Genomic DNA, 27723 nt, shown 5'->3' with positions numbered 1-27723 from the left:
CCTGCAGATGCTGGAGATTGAGAGAGTGGTGCTGGAAAAGCACAATAGGTCAGGCAGCATCCGAGGAGCAGGAGAGTCGACGTTTCGGGCCGGAGCCCTTCATCAGGAAATCCTGCTCCTCGGGTGCTGCCTGACCTGTTGTGCTTTTCCAGCAACACGCTCTCGACACTGGACTCAAAACATTAACTCTGTTGCTCTGTCTATAGATGCTGCCAGACTTGCTGAGTTTCTCCAGCAGTTTCTGTTCTCGTTTCAGAAGAGCCTTGGAACTGGGGTGAGGTGGGGGAAAAGGGGAAATGAGGGAACCGGTGAAGTCCACATTGATGCCCTGGGGTTGAAGTGTTCCGAGGCGGAAGATGAGGCGTTCACCTATTCTGTCATTAGGGAGAACCAAATGATGGGGGTTTAACCTGAGGGTCACCGTGCCTCAGGGAGAGGTTGAGAAGGTGCATGGTAACCTCAGCTGGTGCAGGAATTGAACCCACACTGTTGGTATCACTCTGTTTGCAAACCAGTTTACCAAGCTGAAGCAACCCTCCCATTGTTGGCTCTGAAGCACTTTGTGATGTGTGGTGATCTTGAGCGACATGACTGAAAACCTTTAAAAGATGAAATTGTGATGGATGGCTCATAGTGTTACCTGAGGGAGCGTCACCTGTTAATGTTCTTTGTACTACGCTGCCAGGAAATGTGCTAAAGAAATTCCTTGCTCACCTTGAACCAGTATGAAACAATTCCTTTGGTCAACTAATCGTTTAGTTTGGGAGGTGCCCAAGAAACGAATTCCACTGATGAGCCAGCCTGCTGTGAAGCAGGCAGTCAAGTATAGGCGACTGCAGAAATCGCTGCAAGTCACAGGAAGCTCTTTGTTATTTTAATGAAAATTCCTCTGTGCTGCGTAACCACAGATGCTGAGCTTTGAAGTGAATGTCAGGTTATTTCACCTCAGGCTCTGGACTGGGGGCATGTGGTAGTGTACTTCCATAGGCTCTGACGTTGTCCTCTCCTGACAGACCTATAAATACGAGCGCAGCAGCAAGTAACAACACAACAGAGAGACAGACGGAATGCTCCTGAGTGAAAGTGAGGTGAGAATGAGAATGGCGTCTGTCACTGGACGATCTTTCATCACACTGAGTGGTAAGGCACAGTTCATATTGCACTTGCGTGGATTTCTCTTTATCTGAACAACTTTTTAACCCTTCAGTCACCTCCAGAGGTATGCTGCGATATGGGAATTATCACTTCTCTAACCCACAAGGGAGAATTAGAGAGGGCTCAGAGCTGTGGAGTACATGTCATTCTCATCTTCACACAACAGAATGAGGGGAGTTCATAGGAACAAGTTTGTGTGTGTGTGTGCCTGTGTGCCTGTGCCTGTGTGCCTGTGCCTGTGTCTGTGTGTGCATGTGTGAGTGTGTGTCTGTGTGTGTGTCTTTGTGTGTGCGAGAATGTGTGCATGTGTGTGTATGTCTGTGTGCATGAGAGTATATGTGTCTGTGTCTGTATGAAAATGATTGTGTGTTTGAGTGTGTGTGTGTGCATCTGTTGGTGTGTATGAATGAGTGTGAGAGTGGGCTGGTGTGAGTGAGTGTGTTACTGAGTGAGCATTTGAGTGTGAGTATGTGTATATGAGTATGTGTGTGTGTATGGTTGAGTGAGAGAGAGTGTTTGTGCGTGTCTGTGTGTGCGAGAGGCAGTGTGTGTTTGTGCATGTGTATCTGTTTGTGTGTGAGAAAGAGAGTGTGTCTGTGTGTGTGTATGGGTCTGTGTATCTGTGTGTGTGAGAAAGAGAGTGTGTGTGTGTATTCAGAAATGTGATCCGAGGTTCCTGAGCCAGTCAGAGTGAATGAAAGTCATTTTGGGGTGTTCCTGAGATGTGATACTTCAGTGAATGTGGAGAGACTGGAGAACCTGGGATTGTTGTCCCGGGAGCAGAGCTGGTTAAAGGGAGATTTTAAGAGAGATGTTCAGAATCATGAAGGATTTTATTGGAACAAATAAGAGAGAGCAGTTTTCTCTGATCAGAGGTCAGAAAATGGGGAGAAGTAAATTGAAGACATTGGAGAAAAGAATCAGACAAAAGATAAGAACAATATTTTAACAGATCAGTTATTGTGATCTGGAATGTGCTGCCAGAACTGTTGGTGGATGCAGATTAAATAATGAATTTTAGAAATGGGGATGTAGAGCAAGATTTATGAAGGAGAGGTTTGGAGGGTTAGGGATAGAGAACAAGAAAGTGGGACCAATTGACCAGTCGAATTACAGAGAGCCAGTATAGGACTGATGGGCTGAATAGTTTTCTTTGGTGAAAAATTCTCGACAGAGTCAATTTCATTCTTCAGTGGGAGGATCTACACATTCCATTCACAGGTAGTTCAGAATAATTCAGCTCGTTAGTTATTTATTTAAATACAGTAGAAACAAGTGATGCCAGAGTGAATGTCTACAGTAAAGAATGTCACTCAATGTTGCTGCTGAATATGAGAAAAGTTAGGGTGGCCTCAAGGATCTTTAGACATGGTGGTAATGTCCTTACCTCTGGACAAGGATGCGTGAGTTCACATCCCACTGCATGGAGCATTTATCATAAGATGTTTGAACAGCTTAATTAAAAGAAAATTATCTTTGGGTAAATCACATAGGAGGTAGGGTCAATGCTGAGGGAGTGTCGCACTGTCGGAGAGTCAGTGCTGAGGGAGCGCCGCACTGTCAGAGGGTCAATGCTGAGGGAGTGTCGCACTGTCAGAGGGTCAATGCTGAGGGAGTGTCGCACTGTCAGAGGGTCAGTGCTGAGGGAGTGTCGCACTGTCAGAGGGTCAATGCTGAGGGAGTGTCACACTGTCTGAGAGTCAGTGCTGAGGAAGTGCTGCACTGACGGAGGGTCAGTGCTGAGGGAGTGCCGCACTGTCAGAGGGTCAGAGCTGAGGGAGTGCCGCACTGTCAGAGGGTCAGTGCTGAGGGAGTGTCACACTGTCAGAGGGTCAGTGCTGAGGGAGTGTCGCAGTGTCAGAGGATCAGTGCTGAGGGAGTGCTGCACTGTCAGAGGGTCAGTGCTGAGGGAGTGCCACACTGTCGGAGGGTCAGTGCTGAGGGAGAGCCGCACTGTCGGAGGGTCAGTGCTGAGGGAGTGCCACACTGTCAGAAGTAACTGCTGAGGGAGTGCCGCACTACCGGAGGGTCAGTGCTGAGGGAGTGCCGCACTGTCGGAGGGTCAGTGCTGAGGGAGTGCCGCACTGTCGGAGGGTCAGTGCTGAGGGAACGCCACACTGTCGGAGGGTCAGTGCTGAGGGAACGCCACACTGTCAGAGGGTCAGTGCTGAGGGAGTGTCGCACTGTCAGAGGGTCAGTGCTGAGGGAGTGTCGCACTGTCAGAGGGTCACTGCTGAGGGAGTGCTGTACTTTCAGAGGGGTCAAGCAGCTGCTACCAGTGGTTGGGCAAAGGAGGTGAAGACCCGTGTGAGAGATCAGAATTTGAGAAACTATCTTAGTCAGTATTTCAGAATTATGTCGACTGTACAGGTGGAAACAGGCCATTCAGCCCAACTCAGCCAGGCTGTGTTTACACTCCATATCTGCATGCTCCAGCTTGTCTTTATGTCACCCTGTCAACGTTTATTCCTTCCCCTCACACTTCTCCATAAAGGTATCTGTCATAATCAGCTCAACCACTCCCTAGAGCAGTACATTTCAAACTCTCACCACTCTCTGGGTGAAGAACCTTTTCCTGAATTGTTTGCATATTTTATAGTTTTGGCAGCAGTTCTGAGGGAGGGTACGGAGATGTGGAGAGAGTAGAACACAAGGCTGAGAATTTTAAGCGCAGTGTTTTGTCAGGGTGGGAGAGACAGTGTATCGGTGAGCAGTGAGCACGGTGTCTGGATGGGGCTCATTGTGACGATGGATATTAGCAGCAGAGTTCAGAGAATGGAGAATGTCCCAAAGAGAATTGGAGTCGACCGTTCATGTACCACCTACAAACAACCCAGCATAGTCTGTCGCTCATTCCATTTTGATTCTATTCATTTTTCATTCTGTTCCCAGTAATTTTTGCTGCGGCTGTTGCACCGAGTGAATTGACTGAAGTGCCCTTCACTGAATCCCTCCACACCCCTGGTGTGTCTGAAAATACATCAGCTACGCTGGAGCCTATCACAGGAGAGCACAGAGGTAAGCTACAATCATCTTCCAGCCTGAATACACTGGCTTTGTTTTGGTGGCAAGAGTCTTGTCTTCAATCATTTAAAAATCAATAACTTTTCCATTCTACAGATACAATTGTAGTTCTTTGATAAGCTGTATTATGAAGGTATATCCTCACTAGTTATAGTGAGGATACAGACATTCTAGTTTTAAATACAGAATCACCTTTCATTAATTGTCGATTAATCCCAGCACCATCCACAGACTTACTAACCAGATCCAGCCAATGCTGACACTCACATTGACAATAATTTTATTTCTATGATATGAGGAAGACAGTGTGTTGGTGCCACACTGAGTGACTGAGTTAGGCTGCGATGTGAGGGGCTTAGCCCACAAAGGAGTACAGGAAGCTTTCTCTCCATTGTACAGAGGTGCCTGAGAGACACCAGTCTGCAGGAGTGCAGTGAGATAAGGAGGGAGGTGTGTCCTCTGTAAATTTCCACAGCCAGGGCAGAGTTTGAAGCCACACTATAAAATCAGACAGTTCAGAAGAGTGCCTTCAGCCCATTGAGTCTGTGCTGGCAAACTACACTAAATCTACTCTTTCCAGCACGTGGCCCATAGCCTTGAATGTTGTGTGCTCATCCATATACTTGTTAAAGGTTGTGAGGTTTCCCGCCTCAACTACTCTCCCAGGCAGTGCATCCCAGACCCCTGCCACCCACAGGGAGAAAGAAAAATTCCGCAACTCGCTCCAAGCCTCAGCAGGTCATAGATTCAAATCCCACTTCAGGCACTTCAATATGAAATCCATTGTGACACTCCCAGCGTGAGAGTCTTTCAGATGTAATATGACTGAAACTCCATTTACTCTCCCAGGTAAATGTGGAAGGTGCCATTGCACCATTTCAAAGATGAGTAAGGAGCGCTCTCTCTAAAGTCCTGGGCTAACATCACTGAATACTGCAGAAAAAGATGAAAATACTCAGCAAGTCTGACAGCGTCTGTACTGAGAAAAACAGAGTTAATGCTCAAGGTCAACGGCCTCTGTCAGGCTTACTGAGCACTATTTTTTACAAAAACGGGATATCTGGTCATGATCATGTTGCTGTGCACAGACTGATGGCGGTAATTCCTAGTGCTTTGCAATTGTTCTAAGATTGTGAAAAGACAGGATGGATAAAAATAAACTGTTCCCACTGGTTGGGGATTAGGGCCATACCACTCAGGAGAGGTGTTAGAAAGCACTGCTACACACAAGGGAACTCTCTTCCAAAAACAGCAGTGGATGCTGAACCAGTTGTTAATTTTAAATCAAGTTTTGTTGAGTATGTGTATTGGGGATATGGATGAAAGGCAGGTATATGCAGTTAGGTCGCAGATCAACCATAAATAGTGGGAGAGAATCGATGGGCTGAATGGAAGTGTGATATTAATGCAAACCTTTCTTTTCCTTTTGTAAAAGTATGAACAATTCCATCCAACATTTTGATAACACAAGGTGTCACAGGACCAGCCTGTGTAGCGTTAGTGTGGATAGCTTTGCCATGTCAGCTCAGGACTTGTAAAGACCAGCAGAGGAAGTGCTGGACTCACAGGACAATACTTTTGGTCAATGGGTAAAATGATCAGAGTGACAGTTTGCAGTAAAGTGATCACCCCCTCCCCCCTTCAGGGATGTAGGTGTCATTGACAAGACTGACATAGATTGACCATCCCTAACTGTTCCTGATCTGGGTGCCTTGCTCAGCTATTTCCGAGGGCAGGTTAGGAGACAGCCACATTGCTGTGGGTCTGTACGCCTGACCAGGTAAGGACTGTCTGTGTGGAGTTTGCACATTTTCCCCATGTCTGTGTGGGTTTCCTCTGGGTGCTCCAGTTTGCTCCCACAGTCCAGAGGTGTGTAGGTTAGGTGAATTGGCCCTGGGGAATGCAGGGTTACAGGGATAGAGAAGGGGTGTGGGTATGAATGGGATGGTCTTCAGAAGGTCAGTGTGGACCTGATGGGCTGAATGGCCTGCTTCCATACTGCAGGGATTCTATGATTTAATCTATTGTCACATTAATAAATTGTAAACTCCACTCGCTACCATCCTGGGATTTGAACTCTTGGCCACAGAACCAACCTGTGGATTAGTAGATCTAATGACATTACCACAACACGGTGAGTTTTGTGGCTTGTCTTTATCCAGAGAGCGGTGAGAATCTGGAACTCTTCAAAGTGAAGAATAGCAATGCATTTCAGGCAAAGCTGGATGAACACATGAGGGAGAAAGAAACCAAGGGTCATAGTGATTGGGTGGAATGAGGTCATGTGGGAGTAGACTCATGTGCATTAAATAGTATCAGCCAGAGGGGCCAAATGGCCTGCTTGGCAAGTGCTATATGAACAAAGCACTCATTAGAGATCAGAGTTGTCCATTAGAATTGTTAGGAAGCGTTTAGGGGTCTGGAGCCACTTCCACCTTGAACTGAACTTATCGGTGAGCACAACATCACTGTAACAGGTAGCTGATTTGATCTTTTGCATACTAACATTAGTCTGAACAGAATCCTGGAGTCTATGTGCTGATAATGTGATGTGGGAAAGCACCATTGGCTGACTAAGATATTTATAGAAACGTTGGATGTTAATTGCATTCCTTGATGATGAGCAGTTCCCACAATAACAGCAACAACTTGCTTTTCAAAACTGCCCAGAGAGTAGCTGAAGGTATCCAACAGTAATCCAGTACAACACCGAATGGTGTAAGGAGACAGGGGATCACATACTTGGTCATAGAGTCAGAGAGCCACTGAGCACAGAAACAGACCCTTCAGTCCTACCAGTCCATGCCAACCCTAATCCCAAACTAAAGTAGTCCCACCTGCCTGCCTTGTCCCTCCAAACATATCCCTTCTATTCATGTTAAGGTCAGGTTTAAGGAGCATCTTAAATGGAGAGGCATAGAAAGTCATAGATGTTTAGGCAGGGAATTAGATTACTTACATTGTGGAAACAGGCCCTTCGGCCCAACAAGTCCACACCGACCCACTGAAGTGGGCCCACCCAGACCCAATCCCCTACATTTTACCCTTGCACCTAACACTACGGGCAATTTAGCATGGCCAATTCACCTGACCTGCACATCTTTGGACTGTGGGAGGAAACCGGAGCACCCGGAGGAAACCCACGCAGACACGGGGAGAACGTGCAAACTCCACACAGTCAGTCACCTGAGGCAGGAATTGAACCCGGGTCTCTGGTGCTGTGAGGCAGCAGTGCTAACCACTGCCACCGTGCCACCCACATCTTGATCTTAGCTCCCAGGCAGCTGGAAGTAAGGCAGTCAATGGTGAGGCAATGGAAATTGTGAATGTTCATCAAAGGAGTGTCAAAATCTCAGGGGATAAGGTCGTGTGAGGTTAGAGAGAGATAGAGAGGGATAAGGAATAGAACAGGAATATTGGAGTAGACCATTCAGTCTGTCAAGCCTATACCACCATCCAAATCAATTATAGCTTCAAATGCCTTTTACCCACCCCATCCCCAGAACACCATACATGATTGGGTAATCAGAAATCTATCAATCTCTCCTCTAAACATCCTCATTGTGTGAGCTTCCACAACTCCCTGTAAAAGGGTGAATTTGAAAGGTAGGAGAAAGTGAGGGCTGGAGATTAAAGTCGAGAGTGTGTCGCTGGAAAAGCACAGCAGGTCAGGCAACATCCGAGGAGCAGGAGAATCAACATTTCGGGCATTAGCCCTTCATCAGGAATCTGAAAGGTGTCAACTGTCTGAATCTGAGATCAAGGAGCTGGTCGTTCAATGTTAAAATATATTTAGCCATGAATTTCATGTCCTTGATGATTATAACCTTTTACTGTTTGACAGGGTCATCTTCATTGTACAGCCCAGGCTTCAGTACCTCCTGACCATTCTCATAACGCACCAGTGTAGTGATTATCGGGGAATATGTAGGGATGTAGAGGAGAGGTTACTGACTGGTGGGGTAGTATTGAAGACTGAGTGGCTGTGCTGCTTGTGTGATAAGACATGATGTATCAGCAGAGAAATTTGAGCATGCGAAATATATTTAACCTACCATACAATGTTTCTTAAAGAGCAGCACGGGGATGTGTCCCATCTCCAAAATGCAGCCACTCACTGTGGCTCCTTCAACACCACACAGACTCCAATGGATGAAGAAAGCAGCTCATTGATTGTCTTCTCAAGGGTAATTAAGGATGGTCAACAAAAGTGTGAAGGTAAAGGATAATGCTTGTTGGCACAGAGTCCCTGGTTTGCTGCTGAGAGATTGTCCCGAGCTCAAGGATCTGCTAAAAGAACAGAGAAGATGCTGGCGATTCTAAAGTGCTGATCACAGACTCAGGATGTCCCTGAGTAAAGCCAATAGAACAGCCTGGCTGATGAAGGGCTTATACTTGAAATGTCGACTCTCCTGCTCCTCGGATGCTGCTTAACCTGCTGTGCTTTTCCAGCACCACATTCTTCGACGCTGACTCTCCAGCGTCTGCAGTCTTCCCTTTCTCCCAGGACAGCCTGGCTGTGCAGTCATGCAGAAAATTGCAACTGCTCTTTTGTGCACAGCAGGATCCCACAAAGGGCAATGTGATAATGATGAGGAAATCTGTCTTCATTGATGAAGGTTGAATATTGGACATGACACTAAGGGAGAGCTTTGAAACAGTGCCATGGGATCTGAGATGGTAAATGGGCCTTGGTTTCATTTTCGACAGAGCAGCTGTCCTTTAGTGTCGCACTGGAAGTGTCAGTCCCTAATTTATGATCAAGAATGAGTATTTATTTTTCTTCTTGCTTTTTTTAAATCTGTACTGCTCAGAGTCCGGGTAAGGGCATTTGAAATAGATTCAATGGGAGCTTTCTAAAGTAATTGAGATAATTATCCGAAAAGGAAAACAATACCAGGCTGTGGACAAAGAAAGAAGGGTGAGGAAGGCATTCGGTATGCTTGCCTTTATCGGTCAGAGTACTGAGTACAGGAGTTGGGAGGTCATGTTGCGGCTGTACAGGACATTGGTTAGGCCACTTTTGGAATATTGCATGCAGTTCTGGTCCCCTTCCTATCGTAAGGATGTTGTGAAACTTGAAAGGGTTCAGAAAAGATTTACAAGGATGTTGCTGGAGTTGGAGGATTTGAGCTATAGGGAGAGGCTGAATAGCTGGGGCTGTTTTCCCTGGAGCATCGGAGGCTGAGAGGTGACTTTAAAGAGGTTTATAAAATCATGTATAGGGTAACAGACAAGGTCTTTTCCCTGGGGAGGGGCGTGTCCAGAACTAGAGGGCACAGGTTTAGGATGAGAGAGGAAAGATGTAAAAGGGACCTAAGGGGCAACTTTTTCACACAGAGGGTGGTACGTGTATGGAATGAGCTGCCAGAGGAAGTGGTGGAAGCTGGTACAATGACAACATTTAAAAGGCATCTGGATGGGTACACAAATTGGAAGAATTTAGAGGGATATGGGCCAAGTGCTGGCAAACGGGACTAGATTAATTTAGGATATTTGGTTGGCATGGACTAATTGGACTGAAAGATCTGTTTCTGAGCTGTACACCTCTATGACTATCACTAAGAGGATAGTTCTTTGAAAGAGCCAGTACCATGAGAATGGACCAAATGGTCTCCTTCTGTGATCTTTTATTCTATATTAAGAACATAGGGAATTATGAACGAAGACATTTCTTCCTCACCAATGTAAACTCCAACAGCTTCTCTGAAAGCAGTTCTGTGTGCGGAAATGTACCCTCTGCAAAATATTTCACATCCCTGTCTGGGTTTCCAGCATCTGCTATTCCCCCATCTCCTCTGCTCACGACCCTCACTGACCTGAGACAACAGTACATGGATTACAACATGCTCACCCTTGTGTTCAAATTCCCTGTGTTCTCACCTCTCCCTATCTCTGTCACCTCCTCCAGCCCCTACATCCCTCCTCCAGCCCGAACACCCCCTCCCTATCTCTGTCACCTCCTCCAGTCCGAACACCCCTCGCTATCTCTATAACCCCCTCCAGCCCTATCCCTGTAACTGCCTCAAGCGTGTACACCCTCCCTATCTCTGTACCTCCTCCAGATCCTATACCTCTCCCTATCTCCGTCACTCCCTCCAGCCTGCTATCCTCATCCCTCTGTCACTGCATTTCCTTAAATTCTGGATTCAGGAGTGTCCCTGAGTTGCATCATCCCACCATTGGTGGTCCTCCCATTGACTGTTTGGGCACTGAGCTCTCCCCCTCCTGCGTCCCTACCTCTGCCTCTCTTATCTCGTGTGAGATACACCCTAAAACCTACTTCTTTCATCAATCTTTGGCTACTTCTCTTCATACTGGTTTATAACTTGCTCAGCAATACTCATTTGAAATTCCTTAGGACCTTCTGCCACTTTTGAGATGCTATGTAAATGCCAGTTGTTGTTGAATTTTGCTGACCTCACATTTCTCCATTGAATAGGTAATCCCGAGACACCGAAGACGTTGAGAGTGAGGCAGCAGTGTTACGAAGGTGGTCAGAGCTATTGTATGAATGGTGACTGTAGATACCATGAAGATCAGGATCAAATCACCAATTATCGCATCTGTGTGTAAGTCAACAAGACTCTTAGTTTATTTTTAACCACATTTAAAACTCAGAGTTGACATATCTTGTTGGAAGAGAAGGTTAATCAGTTTCTCTAAGGATTGTCCAAGAATTAAACAGTAACTTCATGGGCAATGTAGGGAGCAAAATGGACTGGGTGTGGAATTGTATGAACATTACTAGATTATGAAACTTTTAAGAAAATAGATTATTTGAGGTTTTGTTTGAACAGGGAGGAAGGGAGGGGAGAAAGGACTGTTTTAATGAGAATTGGGGGAGGGGGGGGCGGGCAAGCAAGGAAACAGACAAAGGACCTGATTACCCCAGGGACGGTGGGGGGAAAATGGGAGTGGGGGGGTGTGAGGGGAGGGCGAGGGGGACCTTTGTTGAGGCACAATGGAGAAAAGTGAGAGCTTTTGATTCCACTTGCAGGAATCTGCCCAGGCAGAATTAGCAGAGGCATTTTCAAACACTGAAACAAAGAGAGCACTGGAGAAACTCAGGTGGTCTGGCTGTGTCCGTGGAGAGAAAGCAGAGTTAACACCTTGCGTCCGGTATAACTCTTAGACGATAAGACCATGAGAAATACGAACAGGATTGGGCTGTTCAGCCCCTTGAGTTGAAAAGGATGGTGTTGTAAAAGCACAGCAGGTCAGGCAGCATCCAAGGAGCAGGAGAGTCGACGTTTCGAGCATAAGCTCTTCATTGGGAATGAAGGGGCAGCCCAAGGGGGCTGAGAGATAAATGAGAGGGTACGGGGCTGGGGGGTGGGTAGCTAGGAATGCGATAGGTAGATGAAGGTGGGGAGTGAAGGTGATAGGTCAGAGAGGAGGGTGGGGCAGACAGGTGGGAAAGAAGATGGACAGGTAGGACAGTTCAGGAGGGTGGTGCTGAGTTGCAAGGTTGGACCTGGCATAAGTTGGGGGGAGGAGAAATGAGGAAACTGGTGAAATTGACATTGATGCCGTGTGGTTGGTGATTCCCAAGGAGGAAGATGAGGTGTTCTCCAGGCATCAGGTGGCTAGAGTTTGGCGGCGAGGAGGCCCAGGACTTGCAACTTGCGAAACATTTCAAAGAATGTCTCTGGGACACCCGCACTAACCAACCCCCCCACCCCCCACCCCTCCCTCCCCCCACCGTGGCTGAACACTTTAACTCCCCCTCCCAAGGACATACAAGTCCTGGGCCTCCTCCACCGCCAAACCCTTACCACCTGACGCCTGGAGGAAGAACACCTTATCTTCCTCCTTGGAACTCTCCAACCACACGGCATCAATGTCAATTTCACCAGTTTCCTCATTTCCCCAACTCCAACCTTATGCCAGATCCAACCTTCCAATTTGGCACCACCCTCCTGAACTGTCCTACCTGTCCATCTTCCTTCCCACCTGTCTGCCCCACCCTCCTCTCTGACCTATCACCTTCAACCCCCACCTTCATCTACCTATCACATTCCCAGCTACCTTCTCCTCAGCTCCAACCCCCTCTCATTTACCTCTCAGCCCCTTTGCTCCACCCCCATTCCTGTTGAAAGGCTAATGCTGACTCTCCTGCTCTTCAGATGCTGCCTGACCGGATGTGCTTTTCCAGCACCACACTTTCGAATCTGATCTCCAGCATCTGCAGGCCTCACCTTCTCCTTTAGGCCCTTCGAGCCTGTTCCACCAGTCAACAGGATGGGGGCTGATCTGACATTCCTCACGTCCACTTTCCTGCCCTTTCCCCATTCCCCCCGATTCCCTGACTAATCAAGAATCTCTCCCTATCAGCCTTAAATATACACGAGGACTCTGCCCCCACACCTCCCAGTGGCCAGGAGTTCCAAAGACTCACAACTCTCGAAAGGAGAAATTCCTCTTCATCTCCGTCTGAAATGGGTGCGTCCTTATTCTGAGATTCCAGAGGTGGTGATTGAAATGGTGATATGTAAATGATCAAACAGGACATGCAGATTTAGCGATGCTGATAACGCTGCAGACAGGATCTAGACTATACATTCCACCTGATTATGGTCTTGTCAAAGTTGATGAAGACTAAAAGCATATACACACGATTCACTGGATGCACTATATTTCCCAAGTGTGAATTAGTTTCAAAGTCACCTGTCCATTGCCTTCCTTAGAACTAAGTTAAAAACCACACAACACCAGGTTATAGGTAAAAACAATGACTGCAGATGCTGGAAACCAGAGTCTAGATTAATGTGGTGCTGGAAAAGCACAGCAGTTCAGGCAGCATCCGAGAAGCAGGACAATCGACATTTCGGGCAAAAGCCCTTCATCAGGATTAGAGAAACAGGATCAGCTCTAATCCTGATGAAGGGCTTTTGCCCGAAATGTCGATTTTCCTGCTCCTTGGATGATGCCTGACCTGCTGTGCTTTTCCAGCACCACTCTAATCTAAACACCAGGTTTTAGTCCAACAGGTTTATTCGGAAGCACTAGCTTTCGGAGCGCTGCTCCTTCATCAGGTGGTGTTGAAGAAGCAGCACTCTGAATGCTAGTGCTTCTGAATAAACCTGTTGTACAACCCAATCCAACACTGTCTCCTCCACATCATTCCATAGAATAGGTGTTTTATTTTAGTTGAGTTATTTCATGTTGTCCAAGTATAATCACCCAAATAGCGGGGGTGGGATAAGACAGCATTCCAATTGTCACAGTCTGCCAGATAACCTGTAACAAAACCTGCCAAGGCAAGGCTGAGGTACGGTCTGATAGAGGTCAGAATATTATGAAAGGTTTTAACAGGAAAGACAGAGAGAAAACATTTACAGCTGTGGGGGAGACCAAAGCGAGGGGTCATTAATATGAGAGAGTGGTAGATAAACCCAGTGGGGAATTCAGGAGAAACCTGTTCACCACAGAGTGATGAGAATGTGGAACACACTCCCCTCCCACAGGGAGTGGTCAGTGAAAGCTGGATTGATCGATGAAGAATGGAAGGATATGCCGATAGGGTGAAATAAATGGGATGAGAGCAGTTTACACTGGGCACAAGTACTGTCAAGGAAATGTTGGGCTGAATGGCCTGTTTCCACACTGTGGGGATTTGAAAAAAAGGATTCAGATGGAGCTGCTCGACCTGAGTATGTTCCTCAGGGAACCACACCAATTATTTTGTGTCAATGCATTCGGGATTTGTGTCTGGTTCTGGGATCTACACAGTTTAGCAAGGATTTCCAGACTTTGGAGTTGGTGCAGGGGAGATTTACTAAGATAGGGGTGCAGAACTTTAATGATGTGGAGAAACGTGGGAAGCTGAGATTGTTTGCCTTAGAGAAGAGAAGTTTCAGGGAGATTTCATAAAGTTGTTCAGAATTATGAAGGGTGTTGGTAGAGTAACGATAGTAAAAATGATTCCACTGAAAGGAGGGTCAGTAGATAGAAGACACAGATAGATGATGGTTACTCAAAGAACCAGAGCAGAGTTGAGGAGATTTTGCTTTCAGTTGTTGTGATCAGGAACACAAGGGCAGTGAAAGCAGATTCAACACAAACTTTCAAAAGGAAAATCAAATAAATTCGTGGAAAGGGGAAAAAAGCTGTAAAGTTTATTGAGGAGGAGAACGGACAATGGGATTAATTGGATTGCTCTTTTAAAGAGCTGGTACAGGCACAAAGGGATGAATGGCCTCCCTCTGTCATAAGATCAACAAGTAATTACATCATCCTGACGCTGTCTGGTCAGCCGGATTCATGTGTGACTGTGGTGGGAACCCACAGACATTGTTCTGTCCTGACTGTACCCAAACAATGAGGAATGTTTTGGTGTCACACAAATATCCTGATCCCTTCTCTCCAGATGTGAAATGTCTTCAGTAAGAGTGGAAGGCCATGAGTCATAAATATGGTAAAAGTTGTTTAGTGGATGGAGTACAATAGCAGCTCATTAATTAAACAGGGTATTAGTGAGGCTGGATCTGGAGCCCTGTGCACTGTACTGCTCCCATACTTACGGACGGATGTTCATGTGTTGGACACAGCTCAGAGCAGGTTTCCCAGACTAATCCCTGGAACGTGGGGATTGCCTGATGAGGAAAGGCTGGACAGACTGAGACCTGTATTCTCTGGAGTTTCGAAGAGACAGAGGAGACCTTATTGAAACATTTCAGATCCTGAGGGACCCTGACCAGGTGGATGGTGAAAGGACGGCTCCACTTGTGGGAGAGTCTGGGGTCAGAGTTAAAACTGGGGGTCATATAAAATAGAGATAAAGGATTTTATTTCTCAGAGGATTGTGAGTGTTTGGAATTCCCTTCCTCAAAAGGCAGTGGGTGCAGAATCTGTAAATATTTTTAAGGCTGAGATGGATAGATTCCTAATGACCAAGGGGATATACAGGAATGTAGAGTTGAGGTTCAAATCAGATCAGAGAGGATCATATTGAATGGTGGAGCAGGCTCGAAGGGCCGAGTGGCCTCCTCATCCATATGTTTGTATCACCACGGCAAACCCAAGTTGTATACCTCAACTAAAACAACAATATATGAAGTCAGAAGAAGAGTAACTGCACAGCGGGGAGGCTATTCAGCCCATCACATGCTTGGCAGAGCTCAACAGAGCAATGCAGTCAGTCCTGTCCCTTCCCACTGCCCACGGTCCCCTTCATCCTTTCAATACCCCTGTTATTTTATTTCCCTCAAGTGTCCATTCAGATCCCTTTCAGAATTTGTGACTGTCCGTGTTCCAGCACCCTCATAGACAGAACATTCCGGATCATTACTATTGCCACCTGCAATAAATTCGTCCTCACTTATATCTCTTACCTGAATCTTTAAATCTGTGTCCCTAATCCTCATGAAATCATCTGTGGGGGCAGGTTTAAACTTGTCATAACCTTGTGCTTCTTTTTCACATCTCCCTGTCAATCTTCTATACTCCATGGTCCCAGTCCCAGAGACTCCAACCTCACCTTGTGGCTAAATCCCCGGTAAAGCTCCCTCACATACCATCAACATGCATTTATATAGTGCCTGAGATATAACGAAACATCTTCACAGCACTGGTAATGATTGGAAACTTGATGTCAGGAGATATTAGAGAGATGTCTGAAAGGTCAATAAAAAAGGTTGTGTTTAAAGGTTTGGAGAGTTTACAGCTGAGTCATTGAAGGAACAAATAAAATTGAGGGTACGCAAGGGGCTGTAATTGGGAAATCACAAAAGCTTGGAATTTTATAGGGCTGGTGAAAAGATGGGAATGTGCCCATTCAGCCCATCGGGTCTGCACTGCCAATCAATCAGATCAATGCTGATCATCCACCTCAACACTACTTTCCTACAGTCGCCATATTCCTTAACGTCATTAGTCTTTAGAAACCTACAGATTCCTGTCCTGATGATTGAGCTTCCACAGCACTCTGGGCTGGAGAATTCCAAAGATTTCCAGCCTGCTGAATGAAGGAATTCCTCCTTATCCCAGTCTTAAATGGCCTACTCATTCTCCTGAGATTATTTTCCCTGGTTTTAGACTCACCAGCCAGGGGAAACATCCCATTGATAGTCAGCCTGTCCCAGACTGAAAGAATTCTTTTGAGATTTAATGAGATCACTTCTCTCTCTTCAAAACTCTTGAGAGTAAGGTAGACGCAGAAACCCTCACAACAGGGATGAGGAATTTAGATGTGTGCTGGGAAATGGGATTAGAACAGTCTGGTGCTTGGTATTGGCTGGTGCAGATGTGATGGGCTGAAGGGTATTTTTGCTGAGCTGTAAATCTCTGGCATATGGAATGAACTTCCTGAGGAAGTGGTGGATGTGGGTACAATTACAATGTTTAAAATACATTTGGTTAAATACATGAATAGGAAAGGTTTGGAGAGACAAGGGCCAGGAGCAGGGCAGGTGAGACCAGTTTAGTTTGGGATTATGTTCAGCATGGACTGGTTGGGCTGAAGGGTCTGTTTGGGTGCTGTATGACTCTAATACAGACCCAGGGATGGAAACTGCTGTCTTTATCCAGTCTGGTCCATTTGTGTCTCCAGACCTACAGCGATTTCATTGACTCCTGGGCAATCAGGGATGGCTCAGCCAGCAACACACGCATCCTGTGATGGAATCAAAAATGAAAATTCCTCAAGTGGGAGTCGGGGAATTGAAACATTAACTCTGCTTTCTCTCCACAGAAACTGCCAGACCTGCTGCTTTCTCCAGCAGTTTCTGTTTCAGATTTCCAGCAGACTCAGCAAACAATTGTACTATTTCCAAATTTGTTGAAGACACAAAACGAGATTGGCACACAGACAGAAATTACTGGAGAAACTCGGCAGGTGTTGCGGCATCTGATGAGAGCAATTAATTAATTAATTAATTAATAGACGTGTTGACTGAGACTAGTAGGGCGTGTTAGTGATTTTAGAACTAAGACGGGTGAATAGGTTCAATCTGCAAACCAGTGAGGATCTTAGTGAAACTGGGTGTGGAGCTGATAGATTGCCTGAATTTCCGGCTTCCTGATGTTCCCTCTGACTGCATTGTTCTCAGTCCAGAATATTTCAGGTGGAGATTTAATCAAACTGTTCAAAATGATGAAAGGTATTTTTACAGAATCTCTTCTGTTCCACCTTCCAGTTGTAAACCAGGCTACATGGGAGAGAGGTGTGAGCACCTCACGCTAACGACTCACACTAGCCTGGAATCGGAACGATACTTATACATCTCCATTGCCATTGGGATTGGCTTGGTCTTCAGTGGTCTCACTGTCCTTCTTTACTGCTGCTGTCGAAACAGGTAAGCTCAAAGAGAAGAAACTTGCATTTATATAGTGCCTTTCTCTCCCTCAGGAGGTCCTGAACCTTTTCAAAGCCATTAATATACCTCAGGAAGCGTAGTCACAGGTGTGTTGGATTAACAAAGGCAGCCAATTTACACATCGCAAAAGCCCATTATAATCCAGTTATTGTTGTCTGGAGGCTGAGAGTTGACCAACAGACAAGGAGGACCACTCCCCTCCTCTTCTTCGGCCGAGTGGCTGTAAGCTGTCTTGTGTCCAACTTGTGAGGGGGTCTACAACCCTTCCATGTCTTTGTGCCGCTCCAGGTCTGGTCTCGATGGGCTGAAAGGCCTGCTCCTTTGAGCAACCCCAATTTTACTCAGTCTACCACTGGTGGCTGTCAGCTGCCTTGAATTCCCACTTGACACCTGCTGACGACCTGCCCTCTGTTCCTAAGACACCTCTCCTGGCCTGGTGTCATAAAGCTGCCTGATAATCTCTGGTGAAGAGTGTGACGTTTTATCATTTTAAAGGAATACAACAGTTCTGTTCTGATATATCATTCATTTAGTGGTTGGTAGAAATATTATGGCCCCGAAGGAGTGGGCTCAGCACTGGCTCTCTGAGTGAGTCCTCACTTTCCATTGAACGAGGAGGTCGGGCTGGGGCTCCAAGTGAATGGCCTCACAGGCAGTTCATTTTCCATTCTTCCCTCTTTCCTCATCTCCAATGGATGTCCAGGCTTGGTCACCGTTTAAAAATGATTCATAAAAGAAAGACGTGAGAGACAAAGAAAGGGAGGTTTTAGAAGGAAGGTAGAGAACAAATGCTTTAGTTTCAGGCACAGAGTTGTTTTGTGTAAGGAGAGGTGCTGGAGAATTACTTGGAGCAGAGGAAGATAATGGGGATGGGGGGGAGCAGGAGAATGGGGATGGGGGAGAGGGCAGGAGAATGGGGATGGGGGAGAGCAGGAGAATGGGGATGAGAGAGGGAGCAGGACAGTTTGGATGGGGAAGGGAGCAGGACAGTGGGGATGAGGGAGAGGGCAAGAGAGTGGGGATGAGGGAGGGAGCAGGACAGAGGGGAGGGGGAGGGAGCAGGAAAGTGGGGATGGGGAGGGAGCAGGAGGGTGGGGATGGGGGAGGGAGCAGGACAGAGGGGATGGGGGAGGGAGCAGGAGAGTGAGGATGGGGGTGGGAGCAGGACAGTGGACATGGGGGAGGGGGCAGGACAGTGTGGATGGGAGAGGGAGCAGGACAGAGGGGATGGGGGAGGGAGCAGGAGGGTGGGGATGGGGGAGGGAGCAGGACAGAGGGGATGGGGGAGGGAGCAGGAGGGTGGGGATGGGGGAGGGAGCAGGAGAGTGGGGATGAGGGAGGGAGCAGGACAGAGGGGATGGGGGAGGGGGCAGGAGAGTGGGGATGGGGGAGAGTGCAGGACAGTGGGGATGAGGGAGGGAGCAGGACAGAGGGGATGGGGGAGGGAGCAGGAGGGTGGGGATGGGGGAGGGAGCAGGACAGAGGGGATGGGGGAGGGAGCAGGAGGGTGGGGATGGGGGAGGGAGCAGGACAGAGGGGATGGGGGAGGGAGCAGGAGAGTGGGGATGGGGGAGGGAGCAGGAGAGTGGGGATGGGGGAGGGAGCAGGAGAGTGGGGATGGGGGAAGGGGCAGGAGAGTGGGGATGGGGGAGGGAGCAGGACAGAGGGGATGGGGGAGGGAGCAGGACAGAGGGGATGGGGGAGGGAGCAGGAGGGTGGGGATGGGGGAGGGAGCAGGACAGAGGGGATGGGGGAGGGAGCAGGAGGGTGGGGATGGGGGAGGGAGCAGGACAGAGGGGATGGGGGAGGGAGCAGGACAGTGTGGATGGGGGAGGGAGCAGGACAGTGGACATGGGGGAGGGGGCAGGACAGTGTGGATGGGGGAGGGAGCAGGAGAGTGGGGAATGGGGAGGGAGCAGGAGAATGGGGAATGGGGAGGGAGCAGGAGAGTGGGGATGGGGGAGGGAGCAGGAGAATGGGGAATGGGGAGGGAGCAGGAGAGTGGGGATGGGGGAGGGAGCAGGAGAATGGGGATGGGGGAGGGAGCAGGAGAGTGGGGATGGGGGAGGGAGCAGGAGAATGGGGAATGGGGAGGGAGCAGGAGAGTGGGGATGGGGGAGGGAGCAGGAGAGTGGGGAATGGGGAGGGAGCAGGAGAATGGGGATGGGGGAGGGAGCAGGAGAGTGGGGATGGGGGAAGGGGCAGGAGAGTGGGGAATGGGGAGGGAGCAGGAGAGTGGGGATGGGGGAGGGAGCAGGAGAATGGGGATGGGGGAGGGAGCTGGAGAGTGGGAATGGGGGAGGGAGCAGGAGAGTGGGGAATGGGGAGGGAGCAGGAGAGTGGGAAATGGGGAGGGAGCAGGAGAGTGGGGAATGGGGAGGGAGCAGGAGAATGGGGATGGGGGAGGGAGCAGGAGAGTGGGAAATGGGGAGGGAGCAGGAGAGTGGGGAATGGGGAGGGAGCTGGAGAGTGGGGAATGGGGGAGGGAGCAGGACAGTGGGGATGGGGGAGGGAGCAGGACAGTGGGGATGGGGGAGGGAGCAGGACAGTGGGGATGGGGGAGGGAGCAGGACAGTGGTGATGGGGGAGGGAGCAGGACAGTGGGGATGGGGGAGGGAGCAGGATAGTGGGGATGGGGGAGGGAGCAGGACAGTGGTGATGGGGGAGAGGGCAGGAGAGTGGGGATGGGGGAAGAAGCAGGAAAGTGGGGATGGGGGAGAGGGCAGGACAGTGGGGATGGGGGAGGGATCAGGAGAGTGGGGATGGGGAGGGACCAGGAGAATGGGGAATGGGGAGGGAGCAGGAGAGTGGGGATGGGGGAGAGGGCAGGACAGTGGGAATGGGAGAGGGAGCAGGAGAATGGGGATGGGGGAGGGAGCAGGAGAGTGGGGAATGGGGAGGGAGCAGGAGAATGGGGGATGGGGGAGGGAGTAGGAGAGTGGGGATGGGGGAGGGAGTAGGAGAGTGGGGATGGGGGAGGGAGTAGGAGAGTGGGGAATGGGGAGGGAGCAGGAGAGTGGGGATGGGGGAGAGGGCAGGACAGTGGGGATGGGGGAGAGGGCAGGTCAGTGGGGATGGGGGAGAGGGCAGGACAGTGGGGATGGGGGAGGTGGCAGGACAGTGGGGATGGGGGAGAGGGCAGGACAGTGGGAATGGGGGAAGGGGCAGGACAGTGGGGATGGGGGAGGGAGCAGGACAGTGGAGATGGGGGAGGGAGCAGGAGAGTGGGGAATGAGGAGGGAGCAGGAGAGTGGGGATGGGGGAGAGAGGGCAGGACAGTGGGGATGGGGGAGGGAGCAGGAAAGTGGGGAATGGGGAGGGAGCAGGACAGTGGGGATGGTGGAGAGGGCAGGACAGTGGGGATGGGGGAAGGGACAGGACAGTGGGGATGGACGAGAGGGCAGGACAGTGGGGTTGGGGGAGGGAGCAGGACAGTGGAGATGGGGGAGGGAGCAGGAGAGTGGGGAATGGGGAGGGAGCAGGAGAGTGGGGATGGGGGAGGGAGCAGGAGAGTGGGGATGGGGGAGGGAGCAGGAGAGTGGGGATGGGGGAGGGAGCAGGAGAGTGGGGAATGGGGAGGGAGCAGGAGAGTGGGGAATGGGGAGGGAGCAGGAGAGTGGGAATGGGGTGGGAGCAGGAGAGTGGGGATGGGGGAAGGGGCAGGACAGTGGGGATGGGGGAGGGATCAGGGCAATGGTGATGGGGGAGAGGGCAGGAGAGTGGGGATGGGGGAGGAAGCAGGAAAGTGGGGACAGTAGAGAGGGCAGGAGAGTGGGAATGGGGGAGAGGGCAGGATAGTGGGGATGGGGGAGGGATCAGGAGAGGGAGGATGGGCGAGGGAGCAGGAGAGTGGTGATAGGGGAGGTATCAGGAGATTGGGGATGGGGGAGGGAGAAGGACAGTGTGGATGATGGAGAGGGCAGGACGGTGGGGATGGGGGAGGGAGCAGGAGAGTTGGGAATGGGGAGGGAGCAGGAGAGTGGGGAATGGGGAGGGAGCAGGAGAGTGGGGAATGGGGAGGGAGCAGGAGAGTGGGGAATGGGGAGGGAGCAGGAGAGTGGGGAATGGGGAGGGAGCAGGAGAGTGGGGAATGGGGAGGGAGCAGGAGAGTGGGGATGGGGGAGGGAGCAGGAGAGTGGGGAATGGGGAGGGAGCAGGAGAATGGGGAATGGGGAGGGAGCAGGAGAATGGGGAATGGGGAGGGAGCAGGAGAGTGGGAAATCGGGAGGGAGCAGGAGAGTGGGGAATGGGGGAGGGAGCAGGACAGTGGGGATGGGGGAGGGAGCAGGACAGTGGGGATGGGGAGGGAGCAGGAGAGTGGGGAATGGGGCGGGAGCAGGAGAGTGGGGAATGGGGAGGGAGCAGGACAGTGGGGATGGAGGAGTGGGCAGGACAGTGGGGATGGGGGAGGGAGCAGGAGAGTGGGGATGGGGGATGAGGGCAAGATAGTTGGGATGGGGAGGGAACAGGAGCGTGGGGATGGGGGAGGGAGCAGGACAGTGGGGATGGGGGAGGGAGCAGGTGAGTGGGGATGGGGGAGGGAGCAGGACAGTGGGGATGCGGGAAAGGGCAGGACAGTGGGGATGGGGGAGGGAGCAGGAGAATGGGGGATGGGGGAGGGAGTAGGAGAGTGGGGATGGGGGAGGAAACAGGAGAGTGGTGATGGGGGAGGAAACAGGAGAGTGGGGATGGGGGAGGGAACAGGAGAGTGGGGATGGGGGAGAGGGCAGGAGAGTGGGGATGGGGGAGGGAACAGGAGAGTGGGGATGGGGGAGAGGGCAGGAGAGTGGGGATGGGGGAGGGAACAGGAGAGTGGGGATGGGGGAGAGGGCAGGAGAGTGGGGATGGGGGAGGGAACAGGAGAGTGGGGATGGGGGAGAGGGCAGGACAGTGGGGATGGGTGAGGGAGCAGGACAGTGGGGATGGGGGAGTGGGCAGGACAGTGGGGATGGGTGAGGGAGCAGGACAGTGGGGATGGGGGAGAGGGCAGGGCAGTGGGGATGGGGGAGATGGCAGGGCAGTGGGGATGGGGGAGATGGCAGGACAGAGGGGATGGGGGAGAGGGCAGGGCAGTGGGGATGGGGGAGATGGCAGGACAGTGGGGATGGGGGAGAGGGCAGGACAGTGGGGATGGTGGAGAGGGCAGGGCAGTGGGGATGGGGGAGATGGCAGGGCAGTGGGGATGGGGGAGATGGCAGGACAGTGGGGATGGGGGAGAGGGCAGGACAGTGGGGATGGGGGAGAGGGCAGGGCAGTGGGGATGGGGGAGATGGCAGGACAGTGGGGATGGGGGAGAGGGCAGGACAGTGGGGATGGTGGAGAGGGCAGGACAGTGGGGATGGGGGAGATGGCAGGACAGTTGGGATGGGGGAGAGGGCAGGACAGAGGGGTTGCATTTCGGGGCTGCCACTAGCGATGTGTTGGGCCGAGCAGCCTCCATTGCTGGTTACTGGTTTCCCTTCAGCGTTGTGACAGTGGCTGTACTTGTTTGCAGGTGTCAGAGATCGAAGTCAATGTACAACAAATGCTGTGAGGAGGCGAGAGTTTGACCTTCTCTGTGACTGATTCCCATGACCAGTGACAAAATAATCCTTGGTGCTTTTATCGACGAACGGCATTGAGCTTTGGTGGAACTTCTTCAACACCAAGAAATAACTTACAAGAGACCTCTGTCTGTTTGTGTCAACATGATGTACTTACATAGCTCTGGAAGAACAAAGCAGAGCATTACTTGTTGGATTTGTGGCCTTGAGCTCCTTAGTCAATGCAGTGATATTTCAGAAGGTCCTATGTCAATAACGATGAGACTAATTACAGTCTGCACACCAACTTCAAACAGCAGGCTGACTGCCCAGAACAACCCTCATCCAGGTTCCTTTCCTGGTCATGTTGGTCACAGAAGGAGACTCGGTCCAGATTGAAACCGGTTCCCAAACACTATCTGCCCATTCTGCCAGAAAGCCCACTTTTGGGTTTCTGTTGGATGAGACTGACTTTTTGAGGCCTAAGGTTTGATTTCCAGTTGCCATGTGTTACCTGACCCCTTGCTCCTCGTGGACTGAAGAGAAAACAGGCAAAGCTCCATCTACAGAATCCTGAAAATGTAACACAACAGGATGGCCGTCAGCCCAGAAACACTCAAGGTGCTCAACCAGGGAAAATGGTATAAGAAGAGGCCATCAAACCACTTCCCTCCAATCATTTAGATAATGATCTGTGTCTTAAGTCCAGCTAGCACAGTCCCCTCACCCCCTTGTTTCCATAGTCCTTAAGATCCTTACTCAATAAAGGTTTGCCAATCTTGGTTCTGAAATTTGCAACTGACCTCCAAACCCTCTGACCTCCAAACTCTTTGTGGGAGAGTTAATGTAACAGCGAACGAGCAGTCACGGGAACTGGTGTGAGTTGGAGAGAGAAAGGTTTCTGAGCAAGTAAGGGAGCTAGGAATAGAGGAAGGGGAGGAAAGAACAGATGGAATGTTACGGTTAAGGTAAGGGTTAGGGCTGGGCTTAGGGTTAGGAAGTTAAAAACCACACAACACTAAGTTATAGTCCAACAGGTTTATTTGGAAGCACTAGCTTTCAGAGCGCTGCTCCTTCATCAGGTGGTTGTTGCTCCGAAAGCTAGTGCTTCCAAATGAACCTGTTCGTGTAAAACCTGATGTTGTGTAGTTTTTAACTTTGTACACCCCAGTCCAACACCGGCTCTTCCAAGTCATTAATCTTAGGGTTAGGATTAAGATTAGGATTTGGGGTGCAACAGGATGGAAAACCTGAAAAATTAAACGCAAAAGGGATAATGTTGCAAGGAGACAAGAGATGAAACAGGTCAAATGAAGAACTGCAAGGTGGTTCCAGGGTCCAGAGGAGGTGCAAAGAACAAGAGTAAGATTGTCACCAACAGCAAACACAAACAGACTCTCTCTGGTCTATCCTACGAAACCTTGAATAGATTACCCATTAAAGCCAGTACTTGGGGTCAGAGGTGATAGGGTCTTGTGGGGCCCTGGAGCTGCATGGTGGGTCTCCCAGCTGCAGGGCCCAAGTGGTCTCCCTCTGCAATGAGATCCTGGGATGGACTAAGGATGGAGCTGGGTAACTGCTGTCCTCGTTTCCATCTCCAACAGCCTGTCCTAAATCCTTCAAACACTGTGGAAGTTTCTCTCCTTGCTCCTGACTGGTGGTTGCTGTGCCTGAACACAGGAGTGTAACTGTCACCTCAGTATTTGACTGAAATAACTTCCCTCTTCTTCACAACCTCTGTCGTCCTTTCCTGTACAGACAGAGAACTTACTGCCTCACATTATATCAAACTGAAGACCATGATAACTTACAAAAACAACACAAATGAAATTGTCAACAAACTTCATGCATTGTCAATATTTATTCATTGGAAAAATATAATTTATTTCTATTAAATGTAGAATCAATTAAAAGTATAATAACTACATCACAATGTGTAGTAATATTCTTGGAAAATTGAATTATGTTTGAATGAACAGTATTTACATCATGGAACTGATATCTATTGTGGACTCTATTGTTTTTATAGGTTTTAAATCAATAATGTCATTTACTCAATGTCTCTAGTCGATCTTGAATATTACAGTTCTCCATGAACTGCCACAATCTACTAAACATCGAAAATGGGAACACCTTAGGCCATTCGGCCCCTAGTTGCTGCTTTGCCCATTCGTTATGATTATGGCTGATCACGCAACTCAGTGCCCTGTTCTCCAAATAGTCCTGGCTGCCTTTAAAATCTGAAAATGTTTCAATCTCTTTCTTGAACACATTCAGTGACTTGGTCTCCACAACCTTCTGCGGTAAAGAATTCCAGTGGTTCATTATCTTTAACGGGGCATCAGTTTCAGGGGGAGATGAGGAGCAATTTCTTCTCTCAGAGGGTTGGGAGTCTTTGGATCTCCTTACCGCAGAGAGCTGTGGGGGCAAGGTCTTTGTGTGCATTTAAGGCTGAGAGAGAGAGATTCCTGGTCAGTCGGGTAATCAGGGGTTATGGAGAAAGGGCAGGAAAGTGGACGTGAGGAATGTCAGAGCAGCTCCGATCTTATTGAATGGTGGAGCAGGTTCGAGTGCCTACTCCTGCTCCTGTTTTGTGTGGTCTTATGGGTTTGAGTTAACAATGTTTTCCTTAGCTCAGTCCTAAATGGTGTACCATGTATCCTGAGACTGTGAGCCCTGGTTCCAGACTCCCCAAACAGGGGAATCCTCCTCTCTACATGAGTCTGTCCAGGCCTGTGAGAATTTTATACGTTTCAATCTGATCCTCTCAGATCTTTCTAAACTCTAGTGAGTACAAGACCAGTTGGGCAAAGGTGCAGCCACAGTGCTGTCTCATGACACAGCTCCAGGGTTTGTACTAAGTGACACTGAAGGAGCAGGTGATACATGTTCAGCATCCAATCGGACAAGGTGATCGAGTTGTTATTTCACTGGTGCCTTGTTACCCTCTGCACTGTTTTCAGTTCACCCTGTCAACAAGTTACACTGAGGGGGTGCTGGGGAAATTCAGACAACTGATATAGCTCAATATCCCACTAAACTGTTTACATAGAGTCATACAGCAAGGATACAGACCCTTCAATCCAACTCGTCCAAGCTGACCAGATATCTTAAATTAATCTAGTCCCATTTGCCAGCATTTGGCCCATATCCCTCCAAACCCTTCCTATTCATATACCCATCCAGATGCCTTTTAAATGCTGTAATTGTACCAACCTCCGCCACTTCCTGTGGCAGCTCATTCCATACACGTACCACCCTCTGTGTGAAAACGTTGCCCCTTCGGTCCCTTTTATATCTTTCCCTTCTTACCTTAAACCTATGCCCTCTAGTTTTGGACTCCCCTACCCTGGGAAAATGACTTTGTCTATTTATCCTATCCATGCCCCTCATGATTTCATAAACCTCTATAATGTCACCTCTCAGCCTCTGATGCTTCAGGGAAATTAGCTCTAGCCTATCCACCCTCTCCCTAGAGCTCAAGCCCTTCAGCCCTGGCAACATCCTTCTTCATCCCTAAGATATGGGTGTTACTGGCTGGGCCCATCCCTAGTTGCCCCTTGAGAAGGTGGGGGGTGAGCTGCTTTCTTGAACCGTTGCGGTCCATGTGCTGTGGGTAGACGCACAATGCCCTTAGGGAGGGGATTCCAGGATTGTGACCCAGTGACACTGAAGGAACGGTGAGATATTTCCAAGCCAGGATGGAGGGGAACTTGCAGGGGGTGGTGTTCCTATGTATATGGTGCCCTTGTCCTGCTATGTGGAAGTGATCATCTGTTTGGAAGGTGCTCTTTAAGGAGCCTTAGTGAATTTCTGCAGTGCATCCTGTAGATGGTACACACTGCTGCTACTAAGCGTCCATGGTGGAGGGAGTGGGTACTTATGGAATTGGCTCACCACCTGCATCTGTTGAACTTGTGTGTAACTGTGGTCAGTTTCTGTAGCAGATGTTAATCCACCTTGGAAAAGAACTCATGGCTTTTGAACGAGAAAGCACCACCTGGATTGTTTAATTTGTCGGACAGGCTGTATTTATTTGCTGGGCTTGCAGACCAGAGAGTTGCATAGTCTACAAAACTGGAAGATTTTTTTTACAAGCTGAAACTCTTAAGTGCTTTAAAACATTTCAAACTTTAAAATCTCACTGCGTCATGTAGCCAAATGATGGAAACTCAGATTTCATTGACAGTCACCATCTGATAAAACTCTGACAAATCGCTTCACATTTCACATCACCGCTGACGATGAGTCATTGAAATGTTAGCTTGCTCTCTCTCCATGGCTGCTGTCTGACCCGTTGTGATCCCTAGCATTTGCTGCTTTCTGACAAGCCTCTGTCTTTCCAATTCTGTACTTTGGTTTCATTGTGTCATCAAATTGCAGAATAGTATAACAGGAGGCCATTTGGCCCAGTGAGTCTGAGCTGGCTCTTTCAAGACCAATCCAGTTAGTCACCTTCTCATTCCCCATATTGCTGTGAACCTTGCCCCACAGAATATTTAATTGACTTCCTTTTAAAGGCTGCTGGTGAAGTTATTTCTCCTTGTCTACCAGGCTGCACATTCCAAAGTTTAACCACTTATTTCATAAAGACGTCTTCCTTCATATCATCGCTGGCTCTTTTCCCATTCGCCTCAAATTGTTTTGTTGTGATATTCAACCCTTCAACCACTACCTGTACCTGAAACACTGTGTGCAGTTTT

At 49.3% G+C, this 27723-nt stretch overlaps 1 protein-coding gene across 1 annotated transcript; it reads left to right on the top strand.

The window, feature by feature from the left end:
- The first annotated feature begins 855 nt into the window (after positions 1-855).
- Positions 856-24947, top strand: epgn (epithelial mitogen homolog (mouse)). The gene is made up of 5 exons (XM_043674483.2): positions 856-1140; positions 4048-4173; positions 10622-10751; positions 17319-17477; positions 22993-24947. The coding sequence occupies exons 1-5, from the start codon at positions 1068-1070 to the stop codon at positions 23045-23047; spliced, it is 543 nt and encodes a 180-aa protein (XP_043530418.1). The 5' UTR covers positions 856-1067; the 3' UTR covers positions 23048-24947.
- Positions 24948-27723: the final 2776 nt, after the last annotated feature.

Source organism: Chiloscyllium plagiosum, unplaced genomic scaffold (assembly GCF_037043375.1).
Source record: "Chiloscyllium plagiosum isolate Xiang-an unplaced genomic scaffold, Cpla_swu_hap1 HiC_scaffold_36, whole genome shotgun sequence".
NCBI classification, from domain to species: Eukaryota; Metazoa; Chordata; class Chondrichthyes; order Orectolobiformes; family Hemiscylliidae; genus Chiloscyllium; species Chiloscyllium plagiosum.
The sequence above is the reverse complement of the archived record's forward strand: the minus strand, read 5'-3'. Positions and strand labels throughout refer to the sequence as shown.